The sequence below is a fragment of the Tachysurus fulvidraco genome, chromosome 8 (genome assembly GCF_022655615.1).
Source record: "Tachysurus fulvidraco isolate hzauxx_2018 chromosome 8, HZAU_PFXX_2.0, whole genome shotgun sequence".
NCBI classification, from domain to species: domain Eukaryota; kingdom Metazoa; phylum Chordata; class Actinopteri; order Siluriformes; family Bagridae; genus Tachysurus; species Tachysurus fulvidraco.
The window spans coordinates 22,240,619-22,257,954 of record NC_062525.1 but is presented as its reverse complement, the minus strand read 5'-3'; the positions used below and the strand labels follow the sequence as shown (position 1 = coordinate 22,257,954).

Below are 17,336 nucleotides of genomic sequence, written 5' to 3'. Positions count from 1 at the left end.
CCTCATTTATAGAACGCACATGAGACCAATTGTAGCTGAAATTTATTTTTTCCCCCTCTTTCATGAGAATATGTGTTTAGACTGCAAACTTAATATACCAGTGGATTTAAGACTGACATTAATGCTAAAAGCTTTCTTTGTGCCTCCACCCATTGCTCCACCCATTGGAACTTAAATATCCCACCTTAATGCAAATTTTTTTTGCCTTTAATATGTTACTCAATGCATAGCTTACAATTTATAATGGAACTCAGAGCATGACAATGCGCCTGTGCACAAAGCAGCTCCATGCACAAAGTGCATTTTCTATTCTCACAAAGCACTTTAATGCTCAGAGCACTTTAATGTCCCAGCATGAATTCCTAACTACAGCTATTAAAGTTCATTTGCTACACTTCGAGAGTCCCCATTTTCTTCTTCACAGAAAACACACCACCACATTACATCTCCTCTGAATGTGTGATCAATACCGTGTTTCCCAGACATCCATATTAATCTTTCTAATCAACACGCGGTCTTCAGGTCAGAATTTATCTTGTAATGAAATTCTGAGTTTTTAGTTTAAACATCGTTAAAAAACGTTGGTCTATTTTCACTTGGGATTAAACTGTTCCTAAATTACCCACAATGCAGTCTGACTACATGCTGTTTAGTACTCTTTATTTCTCTATCTAAAGATATGATGCAATATATACATTGCAATATATAATGCAGCAGCGTAAATAAAAGTTACAGACAGGACATAAATTTTTCTCACACATATCTGCAAAAGCATGATTTAGAGAACACTAATATAAAGTTCTAAAATAGGATCAGTGCCTAAAACTATAACACATGATGATTTAAAATTCAGAATATGAGGAGCTATCGTTCAGTGTTTATACGAACCAAAGATAAAGTAGGAATGAACAGGGCCTCCACAGGACAAAGACCTCCACTGTCTTATGACTTCCTGCAAAGACTCAATGATGAAAATATAAGAGCAGCACAAAAATAACAAGCACTAAAATACAGGTCAACACTTTCAGGTCACGTCTCATGTTCACGCTGCTGGTCTAATGTGGTTCTGCCAAAATGTACTTGCTACTGTGTAGTGCTCAAAATTACAGGCTTTAATATACAACAAGCATTTTAAATGTCAGTTTTTGCATTTCCAATGATTTATTGAGATCTTGTAAGTTCATTATACCGATCCATTCACCACAGCAAACCAATACGGAGCAGCTTCTATAAACAGTGTGAAGGGAATGTCAGTGTGTGGGTTATCATGGAGTTTAATGTTGTGCACTTTTCAGAGCTAACAATTTTGAAATAATAAAACTAGTGTGAAACAGGACAATATCCAAAATAATAATAAGTAGGCTGAATAGTGAGTCATAGCAGATTAAATACCAGAAAAAGAACTTTTCTAAAGTAAACACAGAGAGAACACAGAGCATAAATAAACAACATGGTGTTTCATGGTGAGCCTAAACAACACTGGGGGTTTCTCACTGGTTACTATGGAAGCTTTGGTGGTGGCTAGTTGGTTGGCAACACACATATATTACAAGATAAATTCAATTTGGGACAAAATTGATTTCCTTCAATGTTTGGCAATTTGTTCCCAAATTCAGTTGTACTTACATCTGAAAGTTTTTCAATGTGATCTCATATTATGAATCCTACACTGATTTGTGCAATGAATGTATGCACTGTAAATCACACTGATAGAGAGCTAATTTGAGGCTCTTACTTTCGGTACAGAGTGTGTACTGAATACATTTCAGCAATAAGAAGTAACCCCACAGGGTCAAAACTGAATTTAAGAGCCTTCACTGACACTGCAGTGTCTCAGCGCTGATCAACATCAGGACAGTCTTCATCATTACTGGGGGCTACAAGTCAAGAGACAAACAATGAATCACACAACTTCTGTCCTTATAGTCTGCTCCAAAATTAGCATTTACTCTCAAAAACAAATGTTTAAGTAAGAAAATATAAGAAAACTATATGTTAGAAACAAAATCACAAGACAGGCTGAAATGACTACAGTAATCATGTCTTATTAATTTTAATCTACATTCTTCTGTGAGAATGTGTGGAATTGAGAGTCACAGCTGGGAGATTAATCTAGTAACTAATTAAGGATTTGACAAAATATTATTAAAAGGCAATCAATATTTTCACCCCTTTAAAGTATCCAACAGTAAGGTTACATTTACTAGGAAACCCTCTAGAATCATGTAAATATCATTTACCCAATTACACTTAAATCCAATACAAGGATGACCTCATGTTTACTTTACCCATGTTACCAGAGGAATTTAAAGCACAGGCATTTGTGTTCAATCAACGTGCCACTGGCTAGTTTGAGAAGGCTATGCAAATAAAACTAGCTGATTTTTTGTACATTAAGGCTACATCATTCACAGTAGTCAAACAATATCCCAAGAGACAGTACACAGTCCTTTCCAGTGTAAAGAATTCTAGTATAATTTATGTCTGCAATGCAGACCATTGCAGGCCATAACATGCCTACGATACAATGCCAGTTGCCCATTATTCAGCTCTGATTAGTAATCTAGGGAGTAAGATTTAGCTTTATAACAAAGCCTACTAGGGGTATGTTTGCTGGATGCTCAATTCTGCAACAGCTGGAGATCACATCACTTGAATTGCTGAAGCTTGTTCTGGCTCCTTATCCTGGAGACACAACAGTCGCTAGTGGGAATGATGAAAGTGCAAATGTGTTCTCTGCTGATGCATGGCTGTAGCAATTGCTCTGCTGGGGGTTGCTGGGATGGTGTTGCTCACCAATCTCTCTTTTTTGTAAGGCTCTTGTTTGCTAAGTGCCAGTAAAAAGAAACCCAACAGCTGTCCAAACTTCACAACTAGTTCTAGCCAAGTGCAGCTCATGTGGATTAGAGACAGCATGAGAAATGCTGATTCCTCACTGCTCCATTTGTGCACACTCTTACTTGCCCACTCATAAGAAATGAAGTACCATGAGAAATCAGTTTCTCTCATGCTGAACAAATATTATCTGTGAAGGTGCTAGAAAATAAATAAGACATTCAGCTCAGGTGAGCAGGGTGAGATTTATTTACTTACTGAGGCCATACATATTCATTACATCTGTCCACCTGTACAATTCAGTCCAACTGATGCATGCAACTTGTAAAGAAGAACTGCAGGTTCTCTCTTTGCTTATATTTGAGCATCTTTGTGATCTACCACATTGGGTTTTGTGTGTGGATGACCTATCTGTTTATTCCCCCACTTAATGCTCTCTGCCAGGGTCTTGAATAAGTATTCACCTCTTTAAACATAACATGTTAAAGTGTTACAACCTGGAATTGAAAGAAACTTATGTAAATATGTGTAAACAACTCCCCACCCCCACCCCAAACCAGTTACACAAAGCATCCCACTATGATTCATTTTTCACCCAACCATCAGATGCCCACCAGGAGGCCTCCTAATGCAGATGAAGATGAAGAGCCCAAAGAATCAGCAGCAACAAAAGAACAAACAACTACTCACCAGAAATGGTATCATTAGATCTGCAAAATAAACAAATGCTGCTCCTAGGAAAAAGCCAATAGCAACAGGGAAGAATGCAAACGACCCATATTTCCCAGATTCTTCTGCCATTTCAATAGCAGGGGCCAGTAGGGACCAGTATGAGGCCGCCAACATCACCTATGGATAGTAAAAATATATATATATTTTTTTAAAAATAAATAAACATGAGATGATCAAGCATAAAATTATACAGAATCAATGTAATAACTACAATAACAAATGTTCTGCAATCAACGATGGCCCTCGTTTACCCAATAACATCTGACCACTGATAGATTTTTTTATTCCAAATTACTCCCTATTTGTGCAATATATTTGATCATTCCTACACTATATTACACTACCACAATATCCAGAAATGTTTATTCTATATTATATATAAAATGACTATATTATATATAATTTGTATAATCGTATTTGGTTGATCAAAAGAAAGGAAAAAATCAATATTGCACCTCTTGCCCTAACAGAATGCATTGTACACTAACACACACTAATAAGAAAGCAGGTGATGTCTTTTAGATGTAATAAGACAATGAAAAACTTTTGTCATTTAAGGCTTTTTAAGAAGTGGGAGTCTTTACAGTATTAAAGTAAAATATATTAGTATATATACTGGGGAACCAGGTGTATGACATGGGAAATGTCTGTACCCAATCCATCAGGAAACACTGCATGTTAAAAATTATATAACTGAATTTTAGCCCAATAATTGGGTTATACAGATCTTTATCAGATATCTTTTGCATTCCTACAAAAAAGAAAGAAAACATTATTATTCATTCATTCATTCATTCATTCATTTTCTACCGCTTATCCGAACTTCTCGGGTCACGGGGAGCCTGTGCCCATCTCAGGCGTCATCGGGCATCAAGGCATGATACACCCTGGACAGAGTGCCAACCCCTCGCAGGGCACACACTCTCTCATTCACTCACACACACACTACGGACAATTTTCCAGAGATGCCAATCAACCTACCATGCATGTCTTTGGACCGGGGGAGGAAACCGGAGTACCCGGAGGAAACCCCTGAGGCACGGGGAGAACATGCAAACTCCACACACAAGGCGGAGGCGGTTATCGAACCTCCTACCCTGGAGGTGTGAGGCAAAAGTGCTAACCACTAAGCCACCGTGCCCTCCTACAATATTATTATTATTATTATTATTTTTATTATTATTACCAGCCACACTTTTTTTTTTACAATAAACAAGTTCTGTGGTGAGAATAGAAAACGCAGCATTTCCGCATGCAAACATTCTACACATTCAACATGCAAACCTTTTAATTCAACCACTAACATCATACACCCTACTTGATCAGTTTTTATAATTCATCAGTCCTCTTAAGTTCTTTATTGTCTTTCCTGCAAGAATGACGAGAACCAAGAGGAAACTGGATAACATTTTGTTGTGCACAAATTCTCATTTCTAGTAAAAACATTCTTGACCAATGATGGACATTATTAGTGACATATCAGTGTTCATTTCTAGATGTTATCGGCCCAATAAAGTCCAATAAAGCTCATCTTCACTCTCAGTAAAAAAAACAGTGTCCGTTGAACACCTTGGGATATATGTGTATAATATGTGTTTAATTGGCATGTGATGAATTGGGAAATGCTGAGCAGAGAAGTGTTGAGCAGGGATGTGTGGAGCGAATGTGTGTTGAGTCCTTTCTGTATGTATCCAGCATGACCAATTTGGTGTTGGATCAGTGATGGTCTGGTACAGGGATGATTGTCAGACCTTATGCAGGTACAGTGGGTGGATGCAATGTAATGCCCAACCTGACAGAGTACTTAAGCAGTTTCTGGATGACTCTGGCATTGATGCCATTGACGACACAAAAGTTCCCCAAAACTGAAATCCAATTGAAAACCTCTGTAAAGTTATTGGATCATCCGAAGCCACAAAGTAGCTGATGATATGATAAATCGGCTTTAGACATTTCATCTGCTTACTGGCTGAGGTGAAGGGGTGCTGCTGCTGTAATTCCTAAATCAGACAAATTGCTCTAGGTATTACAGCAGCAGCACCCTCTGACCTCAGCAAGTACGCAGATGAAAGGTCTAAAGACGATTTATCATCATCATTACACAGGCAAATGTGCAGCATCTTTTAATAGTGACGAACAGCAATTAATTCTTAGATATAGCTTTAGTCTGGCTAGAGACCTATGATAAAAACCCATAATGCTTTAAAAACAGATTGTTAAAACTTGTCAGTTTCCTCTCTCGATTAAAGATTAATAGGACTTTTACTGCCCACGGCAAGCCCAGTGTTGCATTCAGCTCATAGACAGAGTTAATGAGGCCACGCTCGCAGCATTTCTGTGTCAGTTTAGGGCTCATCGTATCAAAATAGTGAGACAAACAGAACTCCCATAACTTAAATCTCCCTCAAAATGTGCATCTTCACATCACTTTCCCTTGCTTTTCAAATAAAGACGTAAAATAAAACTAGAATTTCATAAGATGCTTAGATAAATAAAAAAAATTCACATCATTCTCACATTGGACCCAAATAAAAAACACTATTTAGAACATCAGGGCTCCAAATCCTAGACCAAAAACTACACCTGTTCATGAGATTTCCATTTGTAACCCCGTGGTAGATATACAGTCCTGCTCACCATTATTGGCACCCCTTCATGTTTTGCATAACTGAGTAAATGTCTTCAGAAATAAAGGCACTATACCAAAGTTATATCAGCAGGATCTTTTAACTGGAGGTCCAAAGTAATTTAACAGACAATTGTTATTTTAACATAGATATTGTAATTCCAAAGGAAAAAACAGAAAACCAGCATGTGCACTAATATTGGCACCCCTCCTTAATATTTGGTTGCACACCCTTTGGCAGCGATGACAGCCTTCAAACGTTTCTTATATCCATCTATAAGCTTCTTGCACTTCTCGGGTGGTATCAAGCTCAAGCTCTTGAACATTTGCAGGGTTCCTTTCTCCAATGGCAGATTTCAGTTCCCCCAAAAGATTTTCAATTGGATTGAGATCAGGACTCATTGCTGGTCATTTCAAAACAGTCCATTTTTCCCTTTCAACCATTCCTGCATGCTTTTGGAGGTGTGATTTAGATCTTTATCTTGCTGGAGGACCCATGATGTTTGCCTCAAACCAAGTTCCCTTGCACTGTGCAAGACATTTCGCTCTAGAATTGCTTGATAATCTTTTGATTTCATGATGCCTGTGATACGGTCAAGGCCTCCAGTACCAAATGCAGCAAAGCAGCCCCACAGCATTATGGATCCTCCACCATGCTTGACTGTTGGTATGGTGTTCTTTTCCTTAAAGTCTTTTCTTCAGCAATGTGGTCTTCCTTGGCCTCTGCCCATAAAGCCCCGCTTTGTTCAGTGTGCGGCGTATGGTACTTGTTGAAACAAAAATGGATCTGTATCTGAATATATATGGACCTAACAGTATAGGTGGCAGGTGTCCACATTCATATAGTCCCTGATCGAATATCAGTATAGCAGTAAATTACATTTCAACATGCATGTCTTAGATTCTCACATGTATCGCCAGTACAACACTAAACAATATACTGCACTGTCAGAATGAACAATAATACTGTTTCATCACGAATCATTTTCATATACATATAATTTAAACTACAGTTTTTATATCCCATTTCTCTATTGAAGGCATTTTCTACATCAGGGGACCAGAGAATGGATAGAAGATGGAAAGATGGATATACAAGAGAGCAATAAAGTGACATCAATTCCGATCACAACACTGGTGTGTAATGAGCACATATATATACACTATATCTGCTTAACAAAACAACTCCTGGTAAGATCTGTCCATAAATAAAACATTAAAAGCCAATACCAATAAAAAAGAACTGTGAGCAGAATTATTGTGAAAGCATTATAGAGCCACTGTATGAATTATTTTTACTAAAACCCTCAATTAGAACAGACCTTTAGGATTAATTTATTGACGGTGGCGTTAGGGAAAGCAACACATATTCAGATACAGATAATGTGCTTGAAGTTGTTTTCTATGCTTCAAAACAGAACAATTTCTTACTATTGCAAATTTGAGTTTATTTTATTTCTGGCTTCCTCCCTCATTATTTGGCAGCTTATAGCATGTGATTCAGCACACCCTATTATATTGCATGCTGGAAGTTAATTGTGCAGGAAACGTGAATAAACATGACTAAATTGAGGGTCATGAATTAGTAATGTGTGTGCATTAGACAGTAGTGCAGGGGTTCATCACTCAGGCTCATTCCATTCAGAAAATACCATGGGCTTAAGTTTCTCTCTAAGTTACTCAAATTCCACCCTGTGTGCACAGCACAAATTCTATGCAACTTCCTGAATAGTGTTTAATTCTGTTATTACATCTGAGGTGTAAATGCAGATTTGGTATAAGATCCAAAGCAACCACATGCATGTAACTGAGTTCTGAATGTACTGATATACTGCTATAAGTCTTTGGTCAGTGTGCCAGGAGATTACAGGATTTTTGGTCGATCAGGTCATAAAAACACTCACATAAGCTTCTTGAATATCTCAACAAGAATAAATATGTATGTAAAACAAATGCTTCTTAACAAAAGAAAAACTGGATGAAAAGTATAAAAAGGCCAATGTAATTAAACACAACACACCACATATGACAGCCTACCTAAATAAAATTCCACATTTGAATTTGGAATTCAAGTTTATTTACTAAGATTTCAAAAGTTTAATACTTTTTTAAGAATGTTCCAGTGATATAAATACAAATGACTCTTGTGTCTATGTGATTTTTTTTGTGAGCTTGAAATCTATTTTCTTTGGGGGGGGATTGATTTCATACTACAGACAAATCGAAAATGAAGCTACAAGAAAGTTCATAATTTTCAAGTCAAGTAGCTTTTTATTGTCATTTCAACCACATACTGTATAGCTGTTGCAGTTCATAGTGAAATGAGACAACGTTTCTCCAGGATTGTGGTGCTACATAAAACAAATAACGGGCTAAGGATTTAAGACCGGGATAATTTTTTTTTATTAATTCTTTTTAATGACTATATAGGCATTTAGACTGGGACACTGAAATATAATTACAATGTAGCTTTAATGTTTGTCACAAGAGGCCCAAAATACAGTAGCGTCAAATCAGCCAATGAAAAACAAAGCACCAAGATAATATTACATATAACAAATGTCGGTTAACATTTCATTCCTCTAATACCATAGCAATATGTTTATGAATCCTTTTTTAAATGAGTTAATGCCATGGAACATACATGTGAGCAATTTCCAATAACATTCAACAGCAGCAAACATTGGATCTTAAATTCCCTGGAGCATAATTTATATACAACAAAGTTATACCAAGCTACAGCAAGGAATCAGTTCGGGTGGTTACTGGTTACATCTATGAGATAGGTGTGATGACACCGACAGTGATGTTAGCATGAATGTTGAAAGCTTTGATCTTAAGCAGAGTGTACAAATGAGAAAATGAGTGGACAGTGTAAAGACTACAATTTAGTAGAAAATGTTTGATAATGAAGCCAGATAAGTTCATGAGCTAAACTCTCTGATGCCTAGAACTAAAACTGGTAAATCTCTGAAACTGCAAAGCACAGAAGCCCTTCTTGAGTGCGCATTGAGCCAATCTTTATTTCTCATTTAAGGAATCAGACATCAGTAAGAGCATCTTTTCTGGACTCTTGAAACATTTGCATCTCTGACTACAGGGAGAATCTTTACTGCCAACTGCCAAAGATTAGTTCAGAGCCTGTGCTCTTAACTGCAAACTCTTTCTGTGCTTAACCATCCAAGGGTCAGTCTGAGCCGAGAGAAGATAATTTACCTTCCGTCTTCTCACAAACCCTCTAACTTGGTTAAACTGGTCACGAAAGATCACAAGCAATAGCTCAATTTATTCATTTTTGTAAGTAAAAAACTGTGCTCTTAGTGAAAGAAGGAAGACCCAATTACACATAACACAGAGAAGTGCAAGTCAATAACCCAACAAAGCATGAAAGTGTGTTAGCAGCATACACTTTACTGCTTATATGAAATGTATGGTGTCACTTTTTTAAGTTACACAGTTTAAGTTTAGACAGAAATTAGAGCAAAATATTGGATAAATTTAACATTGAAACATCACCAGAATAATTACAGAAGCACAATCTTTCCCATCTTTTCCACTGAGACACAAAACACAGCTTTTCTCTAACACAATGGCAGAGGGAAATGAACATTTTAATGTGATTTAGCTTCAAGGGAAAAGCAAAAAGTAAGTAACTAATTTAATTGTATTAACAGGAATGACAAGCTGTGTTTGAACATTATTTCTCTCCACTAATTAGTAGCACTGAGTGGACATTTGTTTCATGCTTCAGTGACTGATTCTTTCAGAAGGAATTTCATATGACTTGATCTGTGTGTATTTATTAATTCACTAGATTGCTCTCTAAGTGCACAGCATAACAATGTATGAAGAATTTTAATTGTAAATTAAATTGTAGACATATTGATATAGCTTCTCTCAATAAGCCTGGAAATTATTAGGAAATAACCAAACTAACTGCAACTCAACATAGTGTGAATTGCAGGTGGTTAATCACTATCCTGTCAATTGAAACAAATTAATTTTAACACTATTTTCCTCCAAAAAAATTTATAATTCACTGACAAACTGCAACCCTGTTACTGAAAGCTGTACAATAAGGTTCAAAGATCACAGGGTGCCATCTGTTTTACAGTGTACAGGCTTAAAAAGGAGTTTGAAAATGAATATTAAATATTAACTTCCTGAAATTTGATGATTTTTCTATCCATAAAAGATGGCATAACTAAAAGAAACAGTTATTTTTATGTGTAAATAAGAAGGTGCATCTGTAAATCACAGGAGGTGCCTGTGTTCTTTTAACATCTGAAAGAGACACACCAATGAGCCACAACATTAAAACCACCACTTGTTATAAAGGCACCGGTCAAGAGGTGTGAAAGGTGTGATAGGCAGCAAGTGAGCTTGAATTAGAGTCAGTGCTCAAATTTGACGTGTTTGAAGCAGGAAAAATAAGCAAATGTAAGAAACTACCAAAAGAGCTTCTAGCAAGGAAAACCAGTGAATTAAGGACAGGATAATGGGTGCCCAAGGCTCACTAATGCACATGAGGAGCAAAAGCTAGCATATCTGGTCCGATTCCATAGAACACCTACTGTAGCACAAATTGCTGAAAAGGTCCATGCTGGATGGGCTAAGGGTTTAGAACACAAAGTGCACCTCAATTTATTGCACTATGAGAAGATGGAGAGATGGCAGAGACAGCAAGATGCACTAGGTAATGTCCTGCTGAGAAACCTTGGGTTTCAGTGGATGCGACTTGGGCATGAACTACCTTCCTAAACATTGTTGCAGACCAAATACACTCCTTCATTGTAACGGTATTCCCTTATAACAGTGATGTCCTCCAGTAGGACATCAATGCCTGCTACACTGAAAAGATTGTTTAGGAATGGTTTAAGAAACATGACAGAGTCAATAAAAGGAGTTGACTTTGCCTACAAATTCCCTAGATCTCAATCTGATCGGGCATCTAAGGGATGTTCTGGACAATTAAGTCAGCAATTTAGAGGACTTAAAGGATCTGCTGTTGTCTTGATGCTGGATATCACCGCACATCCTCAGAGGTCTTGTCAACTCTAAGCCTCAATGACGCAGTGATGATCTGGTGACACAAAGGAGACCAACACAACACTAGGCACATGGATGTAATGTTATGGCTGATCAGTTTACATTCAGCTCTCCATTACAGAAAGTGAAAGGACATACTCTTTTCCTCTCACCACTGTCTGGTCTTACTACATTTCAAATAATGTTTATTTAAACAACAGTCTAGTTAGATACATATAGAGCTATAGATTGTTTACCTATCTAATTGAATCCATCTAACAAATATCCCATGCAGTACTAATCTATTTCTATCTGTGACTATTAACCTAAAACCCAGTGCAAAGATTTAGAGCCAGATGCTTCTGTCCAATAGTACAATAGTCTAATATCACTAGACACTAGAAACTTCTAGTGAAGTTTAAAGTTTTGACTTTCAATTTAAAAAGATGTCATAAGTAAATGTGATAGTCAAAATCCAGAAAAACATATAATGCAAAACAGTGTAACATACTTAAATAAAACTGCTACGATTCAACAGGTTCAACACATTTTAAAAATGAAAAAATAAACACATTTATAACTTCTCCCAAAAAACTGATTGACTAAACAAAATCTAGTTGATCATGAGCTTTTGAGCAGCACTTGAAGCATCATTTTAACAAGAAACTGTGTTTCAAAATCCTCAAGTTCAGCAGCTTCGTATTAAAAAACAATGCCCTGACATGATTCAATAAATAATATCTAGCCCATCTGGACTTAAACTAAAACCCAGTGTAGAGACTTAGAGCCAGATGCTTCTGACCTATAGTACAATAGTCTAATATCACTAGACACTAGAAACTTCTAGTGAAGTTTAAAGTCTCGACTTTCAATTTAAGAAGATACTAAAACTAGAGATAAACATTATGCACAGATATTGTTTATATTCTTGAGTGATGTCAAATGAAGAGCATTTTTCTTAATAAGGAAAATGAGAATGTCCAGGATGACTGCTCATGATAATGAGGTTTATTCATTTGACATGTTCACTAATGTGATGATGGCTCTGTGTTTAACATCTACATCCTGTTTACTTAAAATTAATCTAACATCTCAGTGCATCAGTTCAATACACTAAGTGCACTGATTAACAGAGGAAGTTTTCTAAATGTCAAGGTCTAAGAGTGAGAATTAGAGATGTGTTCTATGGTCTACACACTTGGAACAAAATTAATTAAATATCATAAGTCATAAGAATGCCATAGAGCCAAGCTAAACCTATATACAATTAACAAATATATAATAATAATAATAATTAATAAGCAATAAGGATTTTTATCTCCCATGCAATAACCAGCAAGAATCTAAAAATACAAACAGTGCTCAAGTTGCATAGACTGGTACATGAGAATATTCGCTAACACCGGATATGACTGTGGCTCTGGATGGATTTCAACTACTGCGCACAGACAGAACGATGGAGAGCGGTAAGAGAAAGGGAGGAGGACTGGCAGTTTTTGTAAATAATAAATGGTATAAATCCGGTCACATCACTAGTAAAGAACAGATCTGCTTTAAGGACATTGAGCTGAAGCTCTTTGAGTTTCCACCAAAAGTAATAATATTATATTATAATATTTATTTTTTTAGTTTCTTTACAAAACGGATTTTCTTTTACTTATTACTGATTATTTTACTCTTTGGTACTTCATTGTAAAAAAAAAAAAAAGTGACAGATTACAGATGAAGTGACACATATTTTTGTACCTGCACAATTCTTCCTATGCAATGTGCTGTGGTGTCTGAGCAGATTTTGAAGAAAAGGCTTAAAGACTCAGACAACGTGACAATAACACAACCCTATTAAAGACAATAACGGAAATAGTCTAAAGGTTTGGCCACAAAACTTTCTCTGTTCACATCACACTTACTGCTTAATATTTTACTTGAGTCTGTAGATGCTAATAGTGTCACACCACCAGAAAACAACTGGAGCATGTTACGATTATATTAATTTAAAAATTGCCTTAAACAAAAAGTAATGTTTTGCCTTTATCTGGAAAAAAATGAGTTATGAATAAAAAAACTGTTAGCCCTTTAAAGAAAAGTTCAGAATATCCTAACACATGATACATTTATGTCTGTGACATTTCAGAATAGCAGAATAATAAAATGATTTATACAGAATGGGGCTTCGGACTATAGTAGTTCAATCTTGAGTTGAAGGAAAGGGTTCTACTACAGTACAGTGGTCACCCAGGTCTCTTATATCTTGTCAACACACACAGTACTGTTTACATGTCAATTTAGTTTTTATTCAAGATGATAGAGAAAAGTAATGATGCCTCACTATCTAGTGTCACCCTGAAAAGGATGGGTTCACTTTTACATTTATGCCATTTGTCAGATGCCAAAGCAGCATACAAAAGTGCTTTGAAATCTCCATCAATTCATATATTAACACTGGTTCACTAGGTTACAGACTTGGGATTTGTTCTTTTTTTTTTAATATTATATAGTAATATTTTTTTATATTCTTTTTAAATATACACATAAAACAAACAGGAAAAATAAGCACTAGTTTAAGTGGTTCAGGAAGACATAGGTCTTCAGCCAAAGTTTGAAGACAGCCAGTGACTCAGCTGTTTGGACATCTAGAGGAAGTTCATTCTACCACCTCGTTGCCAGAACAGAAACGTGTCTGAGCCTACCACTTACCCTGAGAGATTGAGGGACCAGTCAGTCAGTGCTAGTGGACTGAAGGGAGTGAGGTGCAGTGTGAGTTATTTTCTGATGCATGCAGCTACTGGAAGCAAATGGATGGGAAGCAGCAATGTGATGGTGTGTGAGAACTTAGGCAGCTTGAAACAAGTCGTGCAGCTGCATTTTGGATCATTTGCAAAAGACAAATTGTGTTCATAGGAAGACTCTCCAGCAGCGAGGTGCAGTAGTCCAGCCTCAAAATGATAAGAGACTGAACAAGCACCTGAGCAGCCTGTGTGGATAAAAATGGTCGAATCCATCTGATGTTGTAGAGAAGAAACTGACATGAGAGTGTCACATTGGCAAAGGATGCATGCGAAGGAAAAGGACAATTGATTGTCCATGATTACCTCAAGGTAATTACCCAGATCTGCACCCAGATTTCTGTATTTCTGCATATAGCACTGCTTACATTTAGCTGTACAGTGAGACAGCAAAGCATAAGATTTGTTTTCTTTTCTTCAGTTTTTGGCTAATGTTAGCCTGGGCATTTGTTTCTATTATTAGGTATTTTCCTATCTTCATATCATTTTATATATAACAAAGCATATAGCCTGACACCTTACTTTTTACTAAAAAGATCTTTGCAAGTGTTTTTCATGTTATACTGTTTTAGCTATAATGTGGAAGTGGGTGCTTTCTTACCCCTGCTGCAAAGCCCAGACTTCCATCCAAGATCTTCTTCTGAAAAGCACAATAGGACATAATCAGACAGATAAGACATGCAGTTACAGTGTGTTTTTCATCTTATTTTTTACTAAAGAAGACACCTGTATTAAGTACTTCAAATCATCATACTGGTTGTGCCCAAATCTTCAAACAGTGGATTTTTCTACTTAGCTAAGACATAAGCAATAGTCTATAGGGCCAATGGCTGTCTCTTCCCTCTGTGTGTATTTGCAGACTGTGGAGTTAGACAATTAGAAACAGGATCCTTAATAAAACACACCTTAAAGTCACACAATCACCAATGCTATTGACCTATACTGAATTGAATCATTCCTTTGTAAAAGTTTTAGCAACTCCAGCCACTGGACCGATAAACCACAGAATGTTCATCACTTACTTAATAGAAGATGAATTTGAATATAGTACATCATTTATAAGGAGTGATTTTGTTATAAAAAACATTTTTTCACTACTATAAATTTTACTTCTTATTCGCTTCAAAGCTTCTTTCCAAATGACTCAATACTTTTTGAAATGAATAACAGTGAGAACCTCTAATTTGTCATTATGGCAGAAACAACATTCTGGATATTTTTCCTGTTCAGTCAGTTCAGTGATTTCTGATTGATTAAATCTGTTCATATTGAGATTTATTCATAAATTGTTCTTACAAGCATTAACACAATTTTTTTTTTTTTAGAAAAAAAATATATATTTAAAAATTACCGCTACAAAGCTAAATTAAAAATAAAAACCAATAAATAACAATTTAAATACTTTTGTGAGCTTGTGACATCCCAACCAATTACAACAACTCTATCAAGTAAAAACTATACCTCACACTATCACCAACTCACAGCTGAAACAGGAATAAACAGGAGATAAAACAGGACAGAACTAACTATAAAAAATTATCAGTCCCTGGAGGTGTAATGTGTTATTTTATGCATAATTTTTAACAGTTTATAGTCATATATAGTTAAAATACTTTAACATCATGGGACATATGTGTAACAACTGAGTTCCTGTTATCATTTTGTTAGAGCAACTATTCAGATTATTCCTTCTCGTAATATGATGAAAAATGCAGTTTTTCTTTTCACAGAGAATCCAGAAAGCATAAACGACAAAGGACTTTTTGAGGAAAAGTTACTGATTGCTACAAAGCACTGACACTGGAGACTCCATCAGTGTTAAATAAACATCACTGTCACCATTTGAACAATGATAAACCTTTGTAAAATAACAGAGGCAAGTCAGGAACTGTATCGTACCTGTGTGCTAGAGAAGATGAAGACAAGAGCAGCTCCTGCAGCTGTGAGTCCCCAGGTGAGGAGAGTCCCCAGCAGAGCCTGCACCACTGGACTGCAGTCTGCAAGCATGCTGCTGCTGCTTCACCTGACACCTGGCAATGACACACAATGAAGTCAGGTTTGTGTACCTCATTTTACAAGAGAAAAGGCTGTGTGTCAAATCCTGTTTGCTTTACAGCTCAGGACACGAAGCTTTTGTTTAATAAAGTGCTGACACTCATGTAGAAAGTGTGGGTAAATCATCTCATCTATTTACTTTCCAAGTCTTAAAATCTGTTTAACGAAATGCTTTATTTTATTTTTTTTATTTGTTTCATTAGAAATATAGACTTTTTTCAATACAAGCCCGTATTATATAGTACTTACTGCCAATGCAGACACCAAGCGACCAAAGGGCGGCTTATTTACTTCCTGCTTCCCTGTACACGTGTCTCTAAAGTCACGCGAGACTCTAAAGTCACGCGAAACTCTCGCGATATTTCTACCGAACACAACAATAACATCCAGGAATTAACCCATTTATCATGTAATGTAACGCGTTAATGTAAAGAGAAACATCAACTCATAATTATTATTCTAATCATTTTAATAATGTAAGAATGATGAACGTGGAGTTTAGTAGCATTTAGCTAAACTCACAATGTAAAGCCTATGTGGGCAATGGTGACTCAACTGGTTAAGGCTCTGGATTGTTGATCGGAGAACCGGGGTTCAAGGCCTAGCACAGCAAAGCTGCCACTGTTGGGCCCTTGAGTAGGCCCTCAACCCCCTGTATCATAGCTGCCCCTGCACTCTGACCCCAACCTCCTCAGTTGGGGTATGTGAAGAAAAGAATTCCACTGTGCTGTAATGTATATGTGGCCATAATAAAGGCTTCTATGACCCCATTCTATTCTAAAGAGGGACACATTTATATTCTGGGTTTGGGAAATTTATTAACGCAAACACATAAAATAGAATTTGCAAATCTAGTTCTTTAAACTGTACACTGTATACACTCACTACCTTACATTGGAGCACAGTGTCATTTCTTCAGTGTTGTCACATATATATATATATATACACACACACACCTGAACTAAAACTTAAGACCAGTAAGTACTTCTTCGAAATGGCAAAAAAAAGTAAAAAAAAAAAAAAGTGTAGGCAATTTATTGAAAATTGCATTTAAATTCAATCAGGCTGGTAATCAGCTGATCAAACGTTTAAGACCATAGCCTTTAAAAGCTAAATCTGTGCACAAATATGGTTTTAATCTCATTGTCTTCCAGACAGTCACACTGTCATGATCTCCTGATGGTAACAACAAAAACACTTTCTGTTTTTGAATGTGGCAGGATTGTTGAGCAGCACAAGCAAGAGCTCTCACGATGTGCCATTAAAATGACAGT

General features: G+C 36.5%; 1 protein-coding gene across 6 annotated transcripts in view; it reads right to left on the bottom strand.

Annotated features, from left to right (window-relative positions):
• slc39a11 (solute carrier family 39, member 11) overlaps nt 1-16,435 on the bottom strand; it is a 103,575-nt gene extending 87,140 nt beyond the window's left edge. For 5 of the 6 annotated variants that reach the window (XM_047817917.1, XM_027159101.2, XM_027159100.2 and 2 more), the window contains exons 1-4: nt 16,312-16,435; nt 15,907-16,037; nt 14,609-14,647; nt 3,526-3,684 (exon numbers count right to left, since the gene is read on the bottom strand). In XM_047817917.1, the coding sequence (XP_047673873.1) occupies nt 3,526-3,684; nt 14,609-14,647; nt 15,907-16,014 (306 nt within the window). In that variant the 5' untranslated portion in view covers nt 16,015-16,037; nt 16,312-16,435. The remainder of the gene's footprint in view (nt 1-3,525; nt 3,685-14,608; nt 14,648-15,906; nt 16,038-16,311) is intronic. The other variant, XM_047817919.1, reaches the window with a different exon arrangement.
• Between the last annotated feature and the right edge of the window lie 901 nt (nt 16,436-17,336).